Below are 15559 nucleotides of genomic sequence, written 5' to 3' on the forward strand. Positions count from 1 at the left end.
AAAAGGTCTATGCTCATGAAAAATGTAGCACATTTACCATGACAGTCAGATTTTTTATTTTTTTTGCCACCGAAGGGATTGGTCATAATATTGACCAGGAGACAAGAGTACAATAATATGAGTGAGATGGGGAGAGAACCAAGAGTGACTTGATCTACCAGCAGATGTGGTCAATGGCTGTTTCTCTGTAAGCCTTCTATTTAATTATGAGACGGGTCCCTGTGTTTGTACAATGCAAAATGTTGAAGATTTCTTAGCTCGAGCTGTGACATCATGAGCAGCGATTAGATTGCCTCTTGATAGCCTGAGAAGGCCGCTCAGAGTCTAGACTCAGTGTAACATTTCATTTCAACTGAAAAAAAGTTACATGTCACAGCTGACTGATGCCGATAATTACGATACTGTACGGAGGGAAAGTAGAGTATTTACAAAAATAATAATTTGTGTAAAGGTAAAGAGGGCCTGCGACTTTTTTCTTTTACTTCCAGAGAAAATCTGGAGCTTCATAATTGATAAAACCACTGAATCCAATGCGTACTAGTCAGTGGAAAATATGCATATCTTTTTCAAGTTCTCCCCCCATTCATAATGTATTCAATATATTTAAATTGTAGGCATGCATTGTAAAATCTAATAATAATTTTCCCAACACGCCCTTATTTATTTGCTCTCTATCATATGCCTTTGTTTAACACCACACATACAAATTATACTCTTTCATATTTCGAAAGCAATTAGCGTACCTATGTCATATCCACTCATAAATTTCTCACTTTTTATCGCCTTGTTACATTAATGGACAAAGGAGTAGTATTGTGTATCTGAGTTACATTTATCACTAGCATGCTCACTTCGATTTGATTTTCAGAAAGTAGTAAGATCCAATGCCTTTTCAGATCTGGGGATCTGGGAGGAGGTTTGTCCTCAATTTAGCGTCAACTTGCGTTAGTCCCAATCGAATGGTCAATGGGGAAAACCAGCATGTCAAACTGCATTAAAGAGCAGGTTGGTGAAGGTAACTGTTCTGGAAGGAGAACAGGATTTGCATTCAGGAACCTTACTCACTGGGTGTACTCATGACCGACAGAAGATGATCCTTTGATACCTTTTTAGGTGAAAACAATCATGTACTGCACTCGGTTATAGTAGGATCTACGGTGGAGTTTATGCTAATATGTACAATTCAATAGTTCTGTTATAATCTAAGAACCGCATGTTTAGGAAACAGAGTACACATGTTTCTTTATTCTCAAGAGCAAGTCCTTTTCAATTCACTGTACTTAGTTTATGGCTGATGAACAGTGAACACGGTGTTCGACGACTAGGTAACGCGTCGATCTGACCATCTACACCAATAATAAAGTCTGGGTTTGGGCATTAAGAATAAGCTTAGGATGTGTACAGAAACACTGCAACTTAACCACCAGGGCTAATAACTCCAAAGCACTTATTAAATACCTCCAAACTTGGCAATTCGGAAGAAGAAAATTTGAGGTCCTTGCTCATATTGTTTTTTCCTTGTGGGATCTGAGCACAAGTCTTTCCATGCTATTTCCCAAGTTGCAACCAGCTCAGCCCTCCAAGGTGAGAAAAAGCCAAGTCACCTTGGCTCCTTGCCTAGACTCATATATAGAGAGCATACAGCAACATTCTTTTGCTTCTACATATACATGTCCTCGGCTCCTCACACCAACATCCAGGACTTCTTAGCTGGGTGTTGGATGTTCTTGGCTCTTCATACAGCCACAATACATCACAGTGAAGTTTCCACTGAGCAGCAACTATCCCTAATCCTGGGGTGAGTTTGATTTCTCAGTTTATTCTCTCCTTTTTTTGGCTAAATCTACTGAATGCCCTGGATAGGTTTGTCGCGAGAATTTTCACTGTTCTTATAATTATCAAGTGTTGCAATTCATCCAGGGTTGTGTCTCATAAAAACCCTGAGCTTTAAATTAACCTGTCTTTGAGTTTTGTTTGCTTTTCCTTTCATCACATGTTCATCTGATTCTTTTGGGGTGGTTACCTAAGGTCGGCTGGAACCTGGAAATGCATCTTTTCCCACTGATTTCGTTGGTCAAACAAAGTGTTCTTGGCACAAGATGTTCTGAACAAGTAAACCCTTCACACTGATAATCAGTTTACATATTTAGACATTTTTTCCTCTTTTAAGTTGGTTGAGATTTTTAGCCGCTTCTTTCTCTTCTTCGGCCTCACTGGAAGAAGAAACATCTCTATCTCTAAATTATCTTATGTTGTTTTCTTTCCTTTGATGGCATGTTACTTTTTGAGGACGAAAATGAAAGGAAGAAGTATTCCAGGAGATACTTAGATGATTTCGTTTTACTGCTCATTTTTCTCAGGTTGTCATCAAACTCTTTTTTGCATGAGCTTCTGCAGACATACCTGGAACTCCTAGGAAGCAAATTTCCATACTCTAGCAATGACTTGCTTTTCTGCACTCCGGTGGAAAAGGAATTCCAGAAGCCAAAGTGTGCAGCATGACATAGGTACATATATCTCATCACCTGTAGTTCTGAAGCATCATAAAACCTTCCTGATTCACCCGATTCTGTTCAGACATACCGGTCTATAGCAACGTGAAGATCTACTCCTCCAAGGAGCTCAAGAAATCCACAAGAAATTTCTGCTCAGGAAACAAACTTGGACAGGGTTCTTTCGGCTGTGTCTACCTGGTAGGTTTAGTTGCCAGTTTGTACCTAAAAGCTTTGGCATTTCAAAATTCAAACAATAATAACCACTTTCTCATGAAACATATTGTATGCACCAATCATTTACTCCCAAATCCTGAATTATTAGAAAGCAACAGATTATACGCTATCACTTTAGCACTTCGACCAGACACTGAATCCATACTTTTCATGAGTGCTCAGGCTGTGGTCTGAATTGAATTGTGCAGGGGAGGCTGAAGAATGGTCAGAAAGTTGCCATCAAGGTGCTGTCCTCAGAATCGAAGCAAGGAACAAAGGAGTTCTTGAATGAGTTGAGTGTCATATCCAGCATAACCCATCACAACCTTGTAAAACTGCATGGCTGCTGCGTCGATGGAGGTCAGAAAATGCTTGTCTACAATTATTTAGAGAACAACAGCCTTGCAAAGACCCTCTTCGGTACGTCTTAACCAGATTTCCATTTTCCAGTGGATTCCCGAATCATGTTCTTTTTAGGAATTTCTCAAACCATGGTGATATGTCGACCTCAGAACTCTCAATTTCTGATTTGTCATGATCTTCTCCAGGCAATTCCAACAGCAGCATCCGGTTTGACTGGAGGACTAGGGTGAAGATCTGCATTGGTGTTGCAGAGGGTCTTGCTTATCTGCATGAACAAATCCGGCCACATATCGTCCACCGTGACATCAAGGCAAGCAACATTCTGCTCGATAAGGATCTGAACCCTAAGATATCGGATTTCGGGCTAGCAAAGCTCTTCCCGGGCAACATGACACATATCAGCACCAGGGTTGCAGGAACGTTGTAAGCAAAGTAGCACTCAATTTTGCTGTTCTCATTTCATCTTGCATGTTTTCACTGTACGGTTAAAAAAGCTGACATGCCCATTTCTCAGAGGGTATCTTGCACCGGAATATGCGATCCGAGGACAGCTGACGAAGAAGGCTGATGTCTACAGCTTTGGAGTTCTGCTCCTGGAGATTGTCAGTGGCAGGTGGCACAATGACCCCAGATTGCCTCTCCAAGATCAGTTCCTCCTAGAAATGGTAAAGACAATGTAAATGACAATATCTACTTAATATTATAAGCTTTGTATACGATCTCCACCAAACTATTTTCTGAATCTCTAGAAAGTTCAGACAAAAAAGATCAGCAGTGACAATTCTTTTCTGTCAAGTACAACAGTACAAAATACAGCTATGGAAGATTCCAGATGCTCCCTATTGGACCATCAGGAATCAGGCCAGACATGCAGCTATTCTGTTCACATGGTTAGTCAGTTTAGATAATCATCACAGGTAGATATGCATAATATGCTTGTCACCATTGAAGAGTATTCTAAAGGAAGCTTCCTTTCTGTCCTGGAAGTCACTATTTTTCTTATACAAAATCGGCTTGCATTGACTTGTCTTCTTTCTTTCATTGGCCAACTGGTTCAGGATTTATTTTAGAAAATGCTCTCGATGTCACTTGCATTGACTTGTCTTCTCATTCTTAGGGCATATCTGTTAGTTTTTGTCCAATTATTCTGTGCACCACGGCTAATGCATTGTGAATCAGTAATTTATAAGAGATCTTAAATCTCTTACTCTACACAGAAAGGAGAAAAGTCTCTCAGAAATAGCTGAAGCGCTGGTTCCATGACATGATCATTTGTTCTTATATATTTCATTAAAGCTTATAAATCAGAACTCCACTTGTTTTTGCCAGGCTTGGACACTCTACGAGTCTGGTGATCTAGAGATCCTCATCGACAGGACCTTAAACGGTGGTTTCAGCATCGAGGAAGCACAACAGTTTCTGAGAATAGGGCTACTGTGCACCCAGGATACACCTAAGGTCAGGCCCTCCATGTCGACGGTCGCCAAGATGCTGAAGGGCGAATGCGCCGTCGGCGACAAAATCATGAGGCCAGGCCTGATCACAGATGTCATGGACCTGAAAGTCAGAACACTTGAGCCTCTTCAGTTAGGTGTGTCTCCAGCAATATCTCCCATAGATAGCCAGTCACTGGTGTCTACACTTGCATTAGCCGGCAGCACCATAATAAGGAAGAGCCCCTGAGGGAAACTTGAAGAAAACAATGGCTGTAAAGCAACAATGTCGAAAGAGGAATTTAGTGTTGTTTGTATTTGTAGGCTGCGAGCACCTGAATTTTGATGATCAGCAGCAATTGAAGATCCTGAGGTCACAGGTTTCAGTTGTAAGTTCTGTGACCGATGAACATGTTTCAGCACAATAAGGTTCAAAAGTACATGACCCAAATCTGGTATTATTAATCTCCATGCCCACATCGATGACAGGGAATAACAAAGAAACCAGGTATGGATGACTTACAAAATTAAAAAAATGGAACAAATTTGTCACACATTTGAGCAAGCAATCATAAGTCAACGAAATATGTTTCCTAGAAAAGGTCAACAGGATAAGTTTCCAAAAAAAAAGTCAAGAACATCACCCTGGACCGGAATTTCAGGCAACAGTACTACCCACTCGAAATCAAGAACCATTCAGTCATAAAATGGCCATCCGTGTAACATAACTGATTGATCCGAATCCTCTTACCGTTCAGTCAAGTTCAGGGGACGTCATTTTGAGACAGATTAGCACTTGAACAACAGGCGATTATGATTACGTAAACCATATAGTAGTTAAATTATCCACATAACCCGAATCGGATGATGGCAAGGGGAACTTACTATTGTGTGTGCTAAATAATGTTTAGTCAAGTATACAGTGTAGTAGAAATCTTACATGGGAAATGACACGTGAACAGGTGACTTCAACCTGCAAGAAACAGCTTGTGGAAATGCTATTCTTAAATGTCTATAGTTCAAAGTGACAATGCCAAGTCTGTCTAGAAACTGCATCAGCAGATTACAGGCAAAGATTTTAGTAATACAATTTTATGCTCTCCAGCAACAAAACAAGTAAGCAACTAGAGAAATTTCTAATATCAAAGTAGTTGCAAAGCGAAACAAGTGAAGAAATCTAGGTACAGAAGCTCTTACCAGATCAAAGTCTCGGATCAAAGAGGAAGTGTGATAGTCTAGTTCCAATGCCTTATGAGGCCACTTGAACAATGAATGCAAGAGTTGACAAAATAACCTTCTGAATACTTCAAGGCATTATCAAATTAGCCTAGGCAAAACTTTCCAATTTTCCATGTGGAGATCACCTTGTATAAAAAAAGATAGACAGGACATCTAGTCTCCATGAGTTAAAGAACCGAAGTTAAATATAATATGAAGCAAACCGCCCGAGTCAGCTTCGGTAATTCTTACGGTCATTTTTCTTCTGCAAAATGTACTAGATAAAAAGTCACCAAGACTTTTGTTACAGTTTGGACCTGACACGGTAAAAGATATGCACAGTAATAACCTAATCACAGCCATAAAAGGTGTAACAAGTTAACTTATGATGCCATTTTAACAGTTGAACATAGTATCAAGCAAACACTTCTATTCATCTAAGCAACAAAAAATGCCACGTGTTTCCTAAGTTCTTAACACATAGCAACAAAGATACAACAAGAAATGAACTTGCCAAACATAACGATAAACCTCAAGGATAAGTAAATAAAATCTCAATTTACAACTAGAAGCAGTTATGTGGCAATTATTCATTCTTCAACAACAAAAACCGAGTTTCATATAGAAATGTGAAAAGGCACATACAGATACACCATCAGAAACTAGATTTTTCAGCAAAGTAATAATCCTACAAAAACGTTCAAAAGCCATATTCTGAAGACTCCTGCACAGCAGGAAAATGGAAATTGAAACTTCAAGCTTAGATGATCAACTAGCATGGTCTTGCCATCCGGTTCATTTCCAGCAATTGCGTAAGAGAAACAGCACTCCATCTTTCAATTCCCTCTTGAGGTTGTGCATACAGTAGTCGCTTCACAGAGTCTATGCAAACACTCACTGTGCCAAATTCATACACTGGCATGCCGTTATAGAATTTGCCAACTCTAGGCATAAACAGCAAACCTTGTTCCATCGCATATGCCTGAATAGACTCCTTGAAGCTCATATCTGCCATGGCTGCTCCTGGCACTGGATGGTAAGATTGCGATGCTTGCTGTGCTGCATCAAATTGCCGCTTCTCTGTTGCTCTCAAGTAGCCCACATTCTCCCTTGCCCCAGGCTGTACCACCTCAAGTCCTTCAGCAGCTTGATTCATCATGTCGAGACCAGCTGTTAGAAGCATCCGTATCCGTTCATTGGCGAGTAACTCTGGTGGGAAAAGCCCCTTCCAGCCTTTGTACCAGTTCATGATCTCATTGAAATCAGGATTCTGTGAACACAGCCAATGGTAGAGGACCTGCTGCCACTTGCTAAAGAAATCAACTTCCAACATATGAACCATATGGTGTACCGGGACAGCAGAAGCCCAGATCATGACCCAGTTAAACTGGTCGAACCTCTGGCTTGCTGGGTTGATCTGGAACTCCTGAAGTGCTACTTTGAGTTTAGGAATGATATAGCGCACAATCAAGTCTTCCCAACTTGCTGGATCAAACACACCCTTCCATGGAGACAGCACAGCATAAGCCGATGCATCATGAGCTTGCCATACATGGAGGACACTACTCAGCTTGTACCTGATAGAGTGACACAAGGTCTCTATCCTTTGCCCAAGAGTCGGTAACCATGGATGTACCCATACATGGATTGGTACCTTCTCCCTGCGTGGGTCCCAAGATTCGACTGCAGCTGTCAGCTTTGGCATGATCACATGCTCCAAAATTGAATGGAGCACAATAGGAGGCAGCAACCGTTCCCATGACTCGAGAAAGCGGAGCATTGGTTCTGGATCCCTAGCCTCCCATGAATTGGTTCCTGATATCCTCACAGCTGGTAGGATCACCTCACTGACCAGCTGTGCATATGGAGCCATTGAGTCAGTAGCATCTGAGAAATCATATGGCTGGTCTCCCTGCAGCAAATCCTTCCACGATGACATGACCTCCAAGCCAAACAACGGATTCTGCAGTGGCTGCCACCCTTGGAATACCCGGATAAGTAGTGGGTGCGCGAATCGGCAAGCAATCCATGCAACGCTGCACATTTTGAACTCCTCGTCATACTGCACCTTCAGTTCCTGGAAGGTCTTAAGCAACCCTCCCAGAGTGAGCAAACCAGCAGTATCATCCACCCGGACCTGCTCGAGCACACCTGCAATTGTCTCCATAACCTGCAGCTGGCGTTTCTGCAAAGCCTCCTGCTTTGCTACTTTCTCCTTCTCTCGCACCAAACTAGCCACTTTCTCCTGCTCCCGCCGCAGCCGTCCATCCAACCTGACAATATCGGCCTTAGCCTCATCAACAAGCAGCCGCACATTGTACTGCAACTCTGGCATTGGCACATCATTTGCCTCCATCTCCTGTTCATCACTGAGCCCCTTCAAGTCTGTCAGCACACGAGCTTGAGGCCCTCGCATGTCAATCACCTTCTGGACAAGCGTGGGCTGCTCATCCTGTTCCTGCTCGGCACGCATTGCCAGCAACTCATTCTTTGTCAAGACCTGATCCTTCCTCACGCTAGCCTTCTTGGACCACCGTTGCTTTTCCTTCTTGGCAGACGGCGGAGGAGGAGGCGGGGGTGGCAAGTTCTCCTTGGAAGTGAAGGGCTTGGGCTCCTTAAACCCCTCAACGCTACCAAGTCCGGCATTCTTGGGGCGCAAGGTGGTCTCCACCGGCGCAGTGATCCCCTGAGCATTCTTGCCAAGGCCCGATCCAGTCTTGTACCCCATCATAGCCATCATCTTAGCAACCTTCGTGTTAGACTCCAGGCTCCCAGGGGCCGGCGGTGGCCTTCCAGATCCCGACCCCGCCCCTACCGACGCCGCATTGCGGCGGCGCGCGGCCGCCTCACGCTCCCGCTCCTTCTCCACCCGCCTTGCCCGGGCACCCTCAGCGATCCTCTGCCCGAACCCCATGGGCAGGTCAATGTACTCATCCTGCTCCTCCTCATCCTCAACGGCCACAGCAGCGGCAGCAGACGAGGAGGCCGCAGCGTTCCCAAGCCCGGGTCTCTGCTCCTCCTCTTCCTCCTCCACGGGCTTCTTCTCCGAGGACACGAAGTTACCAGTAGACACGAACTGCACGGGCCTGGTGAGGTCGGGCTCGGACTCGTCCCTCCGGCGCTTGCGCCGCCGGCGCCGGCGCGACGCCTCGTCCTCCTCGGAGTCGTAGTCGGAGTCCCCCTCCGCGAACACGCCGTAGAGCGCGTCGTCACGGGTCTGGGGCGCGCGCTCGCGGCGGCTCTGGTAGTAGAACTCGCCGTCCCGGCCGCACCGCCCGCCCACGAAGTCCCCCTCCATGTCGAGCCGGTCCATCCCCTCCGCGTCCTCCTCCATAGCGCCGCCGCCTCTACGCCTCCTCCTCAATCAAACCCAAACCTGGAAGACCAATCGATAATACATCTCGAATCAGAACCTAGGGTTTCAAGCAGGGCCCCAGCTTCCAGCCAGCGAAAAAAACAGGAAGAGGCAGTTGGGGAAGCGAAAGTGGAGAAGGTAACGGCGGTGCCTACCTCGTCGCCGGTGAAGCCTTGCACGTCGGAGCTCGCCGCCGGCCGCCGAGACGAGCAGCGTTTGGGGGCGGAACGGAGAGGGGGAGATAGAGGGCTTTTTCTTCGAACGCTGCCAGTGTTGTAGGTCGGTTTGTGAGCTCGTGGCTTCTCGGTTGGGCTTTTACGACGTTTGTACATCATTTGGGCTTTTATTTGTATAATGGGCTTTCTCTTTATTCTTATTGCTTTCATTGGGCTTTCGTCTGGGCTTTCTCTCTTTACTCAGGGGATGACGGCTTCCCCGGTCGTCGTGTTTGTTTGTTTGTTTGTTTTTCGTTAAAAAAAGGTTTTTTTTTATTCTTATTGTTTTCATTGGGCTTTCGTTTGGGTTTTCTCTTTATCTTTACTCAGGTGATGACGGCTTCAACGGTCGTCGTGTTTGTTGCTAGAAGTTTCCTAACAATAGTATTCATGTTCAAGTTCTCACAAAGAAATAGTAGTATTCATGTCCAAACTTCAGTTGTTTCGCCCTCTCAAAAGAAATCATACTTAAAATATTTACAAAAATGCGAAAAGAACGTTGTGTGTTTTAGGATGATGTTTTAGAAACATTTTGAATTCTTAGCTGATGCGTAGAAAACAAATTCACCAGCGAATGGTACTAGTATTTACGGTTCGCTACTACCACCATTTGGGTATACAAGGCTCGTTGTGGAAAAAAGGGCATTTCTCCGGATTATCTCGGACTTACTATTCCGTGAAGAGATTTCGGTATCCATCTTTTTCCGGAGAGAGTGCTCTCAATTACTTGGCTTCAAATCTGTTTTCCTAAGTCCTAAAATTTCAATCTGTAAGACTAATGTCCCATGCACGTTGAAATTCTTTAGAGTGAAACCAAACCCAATTATTCGAAGTGAAAAGCAAACCATATCATTCCACGCTTCTCGCGAGCCAATGCACAAAGGGGATGGATGATTAATACACAGTCCAACACTTAATTAGGCCCTCTTCTGTTAAAGTATTTTTTAGGTGGACCTGTGTACTGAATCGGAGGAGTACTATTTATCCCTGATCTTCTTAACCTTCCGGATGAAATTGATTTTAAAGATATAAATTTATATGTTGAAACCTCATTGTTTCTCCATGTTTTTCTAAAAAAAATCCAAGCACGATTTTATGTGGCTCGAGCCGGTTTCATGTTCTCCACTTGGTTTATACCAGATTTTCCTCGTACAGGAATTATCAATCGAATCATCAACTTCGGATGTTTCCTGTTAGATTAGGCACATGATCAAGTTAGGCACAAAATGGAATTTAATGACATATACAAGGGTCCTCTTCAAATTTGGCTTTTCTGAAAACACAAAACTAGTTTTAACTCAGTTTAATGCATATGTTGCATGCTCGAACTAAACAATGAATGCATGATGTTCGAGATAATTAATGTGATTTAATTCGCAACAATAAATACACTCTTATCATAATTTTTCTTTGTCTCTTTCACTAGGTATCCGAGTGTTGAGAGGGAATTTTGCGCTTGTATTCGATGGAGGGAACACTTCTTTTCTTCTATTTGCAACAAAGGACTTAGATCCACTCGATATCTAAATTTGGTGTCTAAATGGACAGTTACTAAAAACATACCATCCATGTATGCATTGTCTCACTTATTTCCTAACCTAATTTCGTTCTTCGACTTCCATCATCGTGGACATAAAACGCCGAACTTAACTTTTGTGCCCAATGGAGCATATACTCGTAGTATGCTATCTTTGATGCCAAATAGTTTTTCTCAAAGAAAAAACCATCGATATAAAGAAAAACGATCTCATTTTGTGCTTCCTAAACCAACACACAACGATACACTTAAAAAACATCCAATGGAAAACTAACGAAAAACACCGCACGAACACCATGATGAAAAAATACTACTCGGTAGTTAATAAGTGGCGACCACTGACTCCACAATCACACCATAAAAAAATATGTGTCCTTGTTCATTCTCAAAACCTAACTTGTCCGTCAACTGCCGAGCTCGTGCATACTAAAAAAAAAACACAACTCAACAAACAAAAATAGATAACAAGTTCTCACATGCACTTTCTCAAAAAAAATAAAAATACACATCTCATTTATCTCCTGTCACCCTAAAATAAAGGATAATGGTGTTTAACAAACAGGTGGTTGAATTCCGTTTGTTGCATTCTCTTTGACAGGGTCGTCTACGGAGACACTTCAAACATGTGACGAAAGAGAGACGGGGAAGAAGAGTGAGGCGAAGGAAACCACCCTTCCGTCCGTCGTCTCCAACCTCTCATCCCTTCTCCTCCCCAAATACATCCAGCCCCAAATCCGCCGCTGCCAGCCCGTCAATTTTTCTTTTTGCCCCCCTTCCTCCTCCTCCGCGACAACCGTCCCCGAGCTGCGGCAGATCAGTGGCGCCTCCCTCCTCCCTCCCCCCGCAAGGAATTTTTTCCTCTGGCCGGTTCTTGGGAGGGATTTCTTGCCTTCTGCGTCCGGGTTCCTTGAGGTGAGCCGCGGAAATCCGATGTTTTTTTTGCCTTCGATGTTCTGCCGGTTGGCGGCAGGGGGCGGCTTCGCCGGGGATCGCGTGTGGGTGTTGATTTTCTTTCTCGGGGAATCGACTTGGGATCGATCAGACGCTGTATGCTGGGGTACGGGGATTTGGGTCTTTTTTCGGACAGGGATGGGGTGCGTCGAATGATGGGATGGGGTTCTGATGGGGACGCTGGGATTGGATTTGGGGTGATAGTGTGTTCTGCGTGTACGCTGATCATGTGCGGCCTTGGATGGATTCTTTCAGGCATGCAGAGCCAGATCGTGTGCCATGGGTGCAGGAGCGTTCTACTCTACCCCAGAGGCGCCCCGAGCGTGTGCTGCGCGGTATGCCACGCCGTCACCAGCGCCCCTCCTCCAGGTAATGGCGGCGCCCGTCTGGGCTTTGGTTTTCCTCAGCCGTGTGATTTGAACACCAGAGGTGCAAGCATTGACTTGAGAATCCGAAGAACGATATTAGTTTTTTTTGCTCAAAAGGAGGCCTGTTTTCATTATGTAACAAGGTTATTTTTTAACCCGTAGCTGAAACAAAGAAACAAAAGGTGTATGACGTTTAGAGTCTTGCTAGAAATCTTATGCCGGTGAAGGAATGAGGTAGGAAAATCGCCACATTATGGTTATTTTATGCTAAAGTAGGTCACATGAAACCTCACATAAGCACAAGAATTGATCCAAGGATCCGAAGAACACAAATTAAATCCTTTGATTGTATGATCTTAGTTGGCTTTGATATCATGCTAAATAAGTAAATAGTATGTGCTACATATAGTCCATGTCGCTTAGGGCCTTGTTAGAAATCGGATGATGGTGAAGGAATGAGATAGGAGAATCAAGGATACACCGCCGTGATTTTATGCTCAAGTAGGTTACTTGAAACCCCACATAGCAATTGTATTAGCCCAAGAAAAAATATTCCTAGATGTTATGTTCAATTTCTAAGTATCCTCACCATTCAGTTGTCAGATCTGTATGATGTATTAGGAGTGTGTTAGGTATGTGCTAGGATGATATTATGACGTCTTAGATGATTGGTGGCAGAGGGATGAGCTCTCCTCACTCCCCTTTCCATATATGGCTCATCTACCTACTTCTGTGCGATTAGTTGCAACCCATGGGGGCAAAAATTACTTGTAACATTTTGTATGACTAGTGGCAGAGCGATGAGCCCTTCCTTCTCCATATATGGCACATCTACCTGCTTCTGTGTGACTAGTTGCAACCTATCAGGTCAAAAACAACTTGCAACCTTCTTATGCGCGGTCTACAAATTATCTTCTGCTCGATCAATATTGGTGAACCTTCCCATTTTGAGAAGCTGATGGAGCCCTTTTATTCAAGCTGTCATTCCTTGAGTGTTCTTGCTGTTGTTTTAAATCTCCCCTTTTCCATTTAATTATCTTCCATTCATCTTTGTTAAGGAAAAAAACCCGAACCTGCCCTTCCTTCTCCAGAAAGTTCCCGGAGAAGCAACATGATATCTACTCCCTCCGAATACTTGTCGCTGTTTTAGTGCAAGTTTGTACTAAAACAGCGACAAGTATTTAGGAACGGAGGGAGTACATTACATACACTATATCCTCTTTTCGCCTGAGGGTATATTCTGCTTTGCCATGTCCGACACCTCTTCCTTGCTTATCCTTCATTGAGCTGTTCTATCTTTTACCACCATGTAGCAAGTGCTTTAGCTGTTCTTTGTACTGTTCATTATTAATCTTGTTCAAAAGGGATAGCTCATGCATTTGATATTAGACACTGGGTGATGTTATACCTGTTCTTAGCTTTGTAGGCTGTAGCCATATTATTGTGAGCTCCGGTTGGTTCATAATGCTTTATGCAACCTGGCGTTCTTAATGAATGATAATGATAAGCAAATTTCTTGTGCTACAGGAATGGAGATGGCCCAGCTTATATGTGGTGGTTGTCGAACTTTATTGATGTATACTCGCAATGCAACTACCGTTAGATGCTCATGTTGTGATACAGTCAATCTTGTCAGGGCAGGACCTCCAGGTACTGAGTTATGTCTAGAATTGCTGTGTAGATCCTTAAGCATGCAATTGTAATTCACTAACATGTTGCCATGCATGAGGAATGTCTGTTCTCTGAAGTAAGCACGGGTTGCTCAGGCATAAAAGCCAGTAATTGTCTAAGAGAATTATAATGGATGCTATGATGCATCAGAGAAGTATTATCATTCCCCTAGGTTGAAGTTAACATTGGCTAGTTTAACTGCATCAGCTCACATTATCTCTAGCAGTAGATATTATATGTGGGCCGGTGTATTGTTACTATATAAAGAACTGGCATGTTGCTGGTTGATTGTTTTGCCCTGATCTCACCACCATGCATTATTACTTGAGAATAAAATTAAGGTCAGCTTTGAAAGTCAATACTGAAACCTTGCCAAACAGCACCCATGGTGCTCAAGTATGTTCTGATCAACGGAGATGTAAAGACAAGCAGATATCTAACATTTTGGCATGTTCTCTTCCTCGCTGTGCCCATGTCTCCTGCATGTTTAAGCTTCCTTTGTGTGTGCGCACATGCTGTATAAGTGTTCTATTTATCTTTTCTCCATTTCACTGATTTTGTTTGTTCTTGATGCAGTGAGTAGTATAGCTCATGTGAACTGCGGCCAGTGCCAGACGGTGTTAATGTATCCATATGGAGCGTCTTCTGTCAAATGTGCTATCTGCAATTTTATTACTACTATTGGAGTATGTCAATCTTTTTTCTTACGTGCTGTGGATGCTCAAATGCTCATTGGAACTGGTTGATATTAAACCATTTATTTTCTTAATCCCAGATGAATACTGTGAGACCTTTGCCACCTACAATGCCTGCACCAAATGGATCTCAATACAGTGTCCCATCGACTTCTGCTGTATGTCCATATCATGAGTTCATTGAGCATTTCATTGTGAAGTCCAGGGTTGATTACTCTCTTCTAATTTGTTCCCACCTTGTCTTTGGCAGCCATCCGCCCCATCGCAGAATGTAACTGTCGTTGTAGAAAATCCAATGACGGTAGATGAAAAGGGAAAATTGGTAAGCCGCTTCTTTGTTTTGCTATCGCATGTCAACATGCCCGCCTATGGTATTTCCATTTCTGAGTTAAAACTGTTTCATAATGCTCACATCACTGGTCCAAATTCACGCAGGTGAGCAACGTCGTAGTCGGGGTTACGACCGGTGGGAAAAAGTAGCAGCACACAAGTGCAGCATTGTTTTATGTTTTATAAATCTGGAGTTGGAGAAACTTTGTATTATACTCCTGTTTGGTGATCGATCCATTGCTCAGAAACCCCAAAGAGCGTAAATGCGCACCTCTAGTACGATCTCGCCGACAAAAAAAAAAGAGTGCGGGTGTGGATAACGAGAAGTCTGTACTTTGTTTACCCCCTTGATTCTTTTGTATGTAATATATGGGCCCCTGCTAGACTTCACTGTGTGATCAAATCCTGTCCTGAAAGGGCTTCTCATTCTGGATGAATAACAGACAGATAACTTTGCACATGGCTGGCTCCAGTTGTCGATGATTTAGTACATGGTAATTCTTGTGGTGATTAATTCTTTGAAGGCTATATGCGTACATCTCCTATGTAAGATTTATTCGGTAGCATTGTACACATACTGGTTGTGTGTATTTATACACCGTACATGACAAAGTACAGGTCAGAGATAAGTGCAATTGATTGTTGGTGAGAAAGTCATGCTATGGCCTGTAAAATAAAGTTGTGATGTTGGATTGTACTGTAGTTTCTGAATGTT

General features: G+C 43.3%; 3 protein-coding genes across 6 annotated transcripts; 2 read left to right on the forward strand and 1 right to left on the reverse strand.

The window, feature by feature from the left end:
- Positions 1 to 1481: 1481 nt before the first annotated feature.
- LOC100834246 (cold-responsive protein kinase 1) lies at positions 1482 to 4969 on the forward strand. Of its 4 annotated transcripts, none has more exons than XM_014902006.2 (8): positions 1517 to 1798; positions 2029 to 2112; positions 2361 to 2507; positions 2578 to 2693; positions 2918 to 3128; positions 3257 to 3494; positions 3586 to 3736; positions 4401 to 4969. In XM_014902006.2, the coding sequence occupies exons 3-8, from the start codon at positions 2441 to 2443 to the stop codon at positions 4752 to 4754; spliced, it is 1137 nt and encodes a 378-aa protein (XP_014757492.1). In that variant the 5' UTR covers positions 1517 to 1798; positions 2029 to 2112; positions 2361 to 2440; the 3' UTR covers positions 4755 to 4969. The 4 variants fall into 4 exon arrangements, with proteins under 4 accessions (XP_014757493.1, XP_014757492.1, XP_010237040.2 ...); XM_010238738.3 differs by having other exon boundaries at positions 1518 to 1798; positions 2398 to 2507; XM_014902007.2 differs by lacking the exon at positions 2029 to 2112 and having other exon boundaries at positions 1482 to 1798; positions 2398 to 2507.
- A 1292-nt stretch (positions 4970 to 6261) lies between these two features.
- Positions 6262 to 9383, reverse strand: LOC100835462 (septin and tuftelin-interacting protein 1 homolog 1). The gene is made up of 2 exons (XM_003577480.4): positions 9233 to 9383; positions 6262 to 9098 (listed from the first exon to the last, which is right to left on the reverse strand). The coding sequence occupies exon 2, from the start codon at positions 9054 to 9056 to the stop codon at positions 6495 to 6497; it is 2562 nt and encodes an 853-aa protein (XP_003577528.1). The 5' UTR covers positions 9057 to 9098; positions 9233 to 9383; the 3' UTR covers positions 6262 to 6494.
- Positions 9384 to 11434: 2051 nt separating this feature from the next.
- On the forward strand, positions 11435 to 15546 carry LOC100837007 (protein LOL2). The gene is made up of 7 exons (XM_003577485.4): positions 11435 to 11741; positions 12036 to 12149; positions 13676 to 13798; positions 14396 to 14505; positions 14595 to 14672; positions 14765 to 14836; positions 14950 to 15546. The coding sequence occupies exons 2-7, from the start codon at positions 12038 to 12040 to the stop codon at positions 14992 to 14994; spliced, it is 540 nt and encodes a 179-aa protein (XP_003577533.1). The 5' UTR covers positions 11435 to 11741; positions 12036 to 12037; the 3' UTR covers positions 14995 to 15546.
- The last annotated feature ends 13 nt before the right edge of the window (positions 15547 to 15559 follow it).

The sequence above is a fragment of the Brachypodium distachyon genome, chromosome 4 (assembly GCF_000005505.3).
Source record: "Brachypodium distachyon strain Bd21 chromosome 4, Brachypodium_distachyon_v3.0, whole genome shotgun sequence".
In the NCBI taxonomy this organism is placed as follows: Eukaryota; Viridiplantae; Streptophyta; class Magnoliopsida; order Poales; family Poaceae; genus Brachypodium; species Brachypodium distachyon.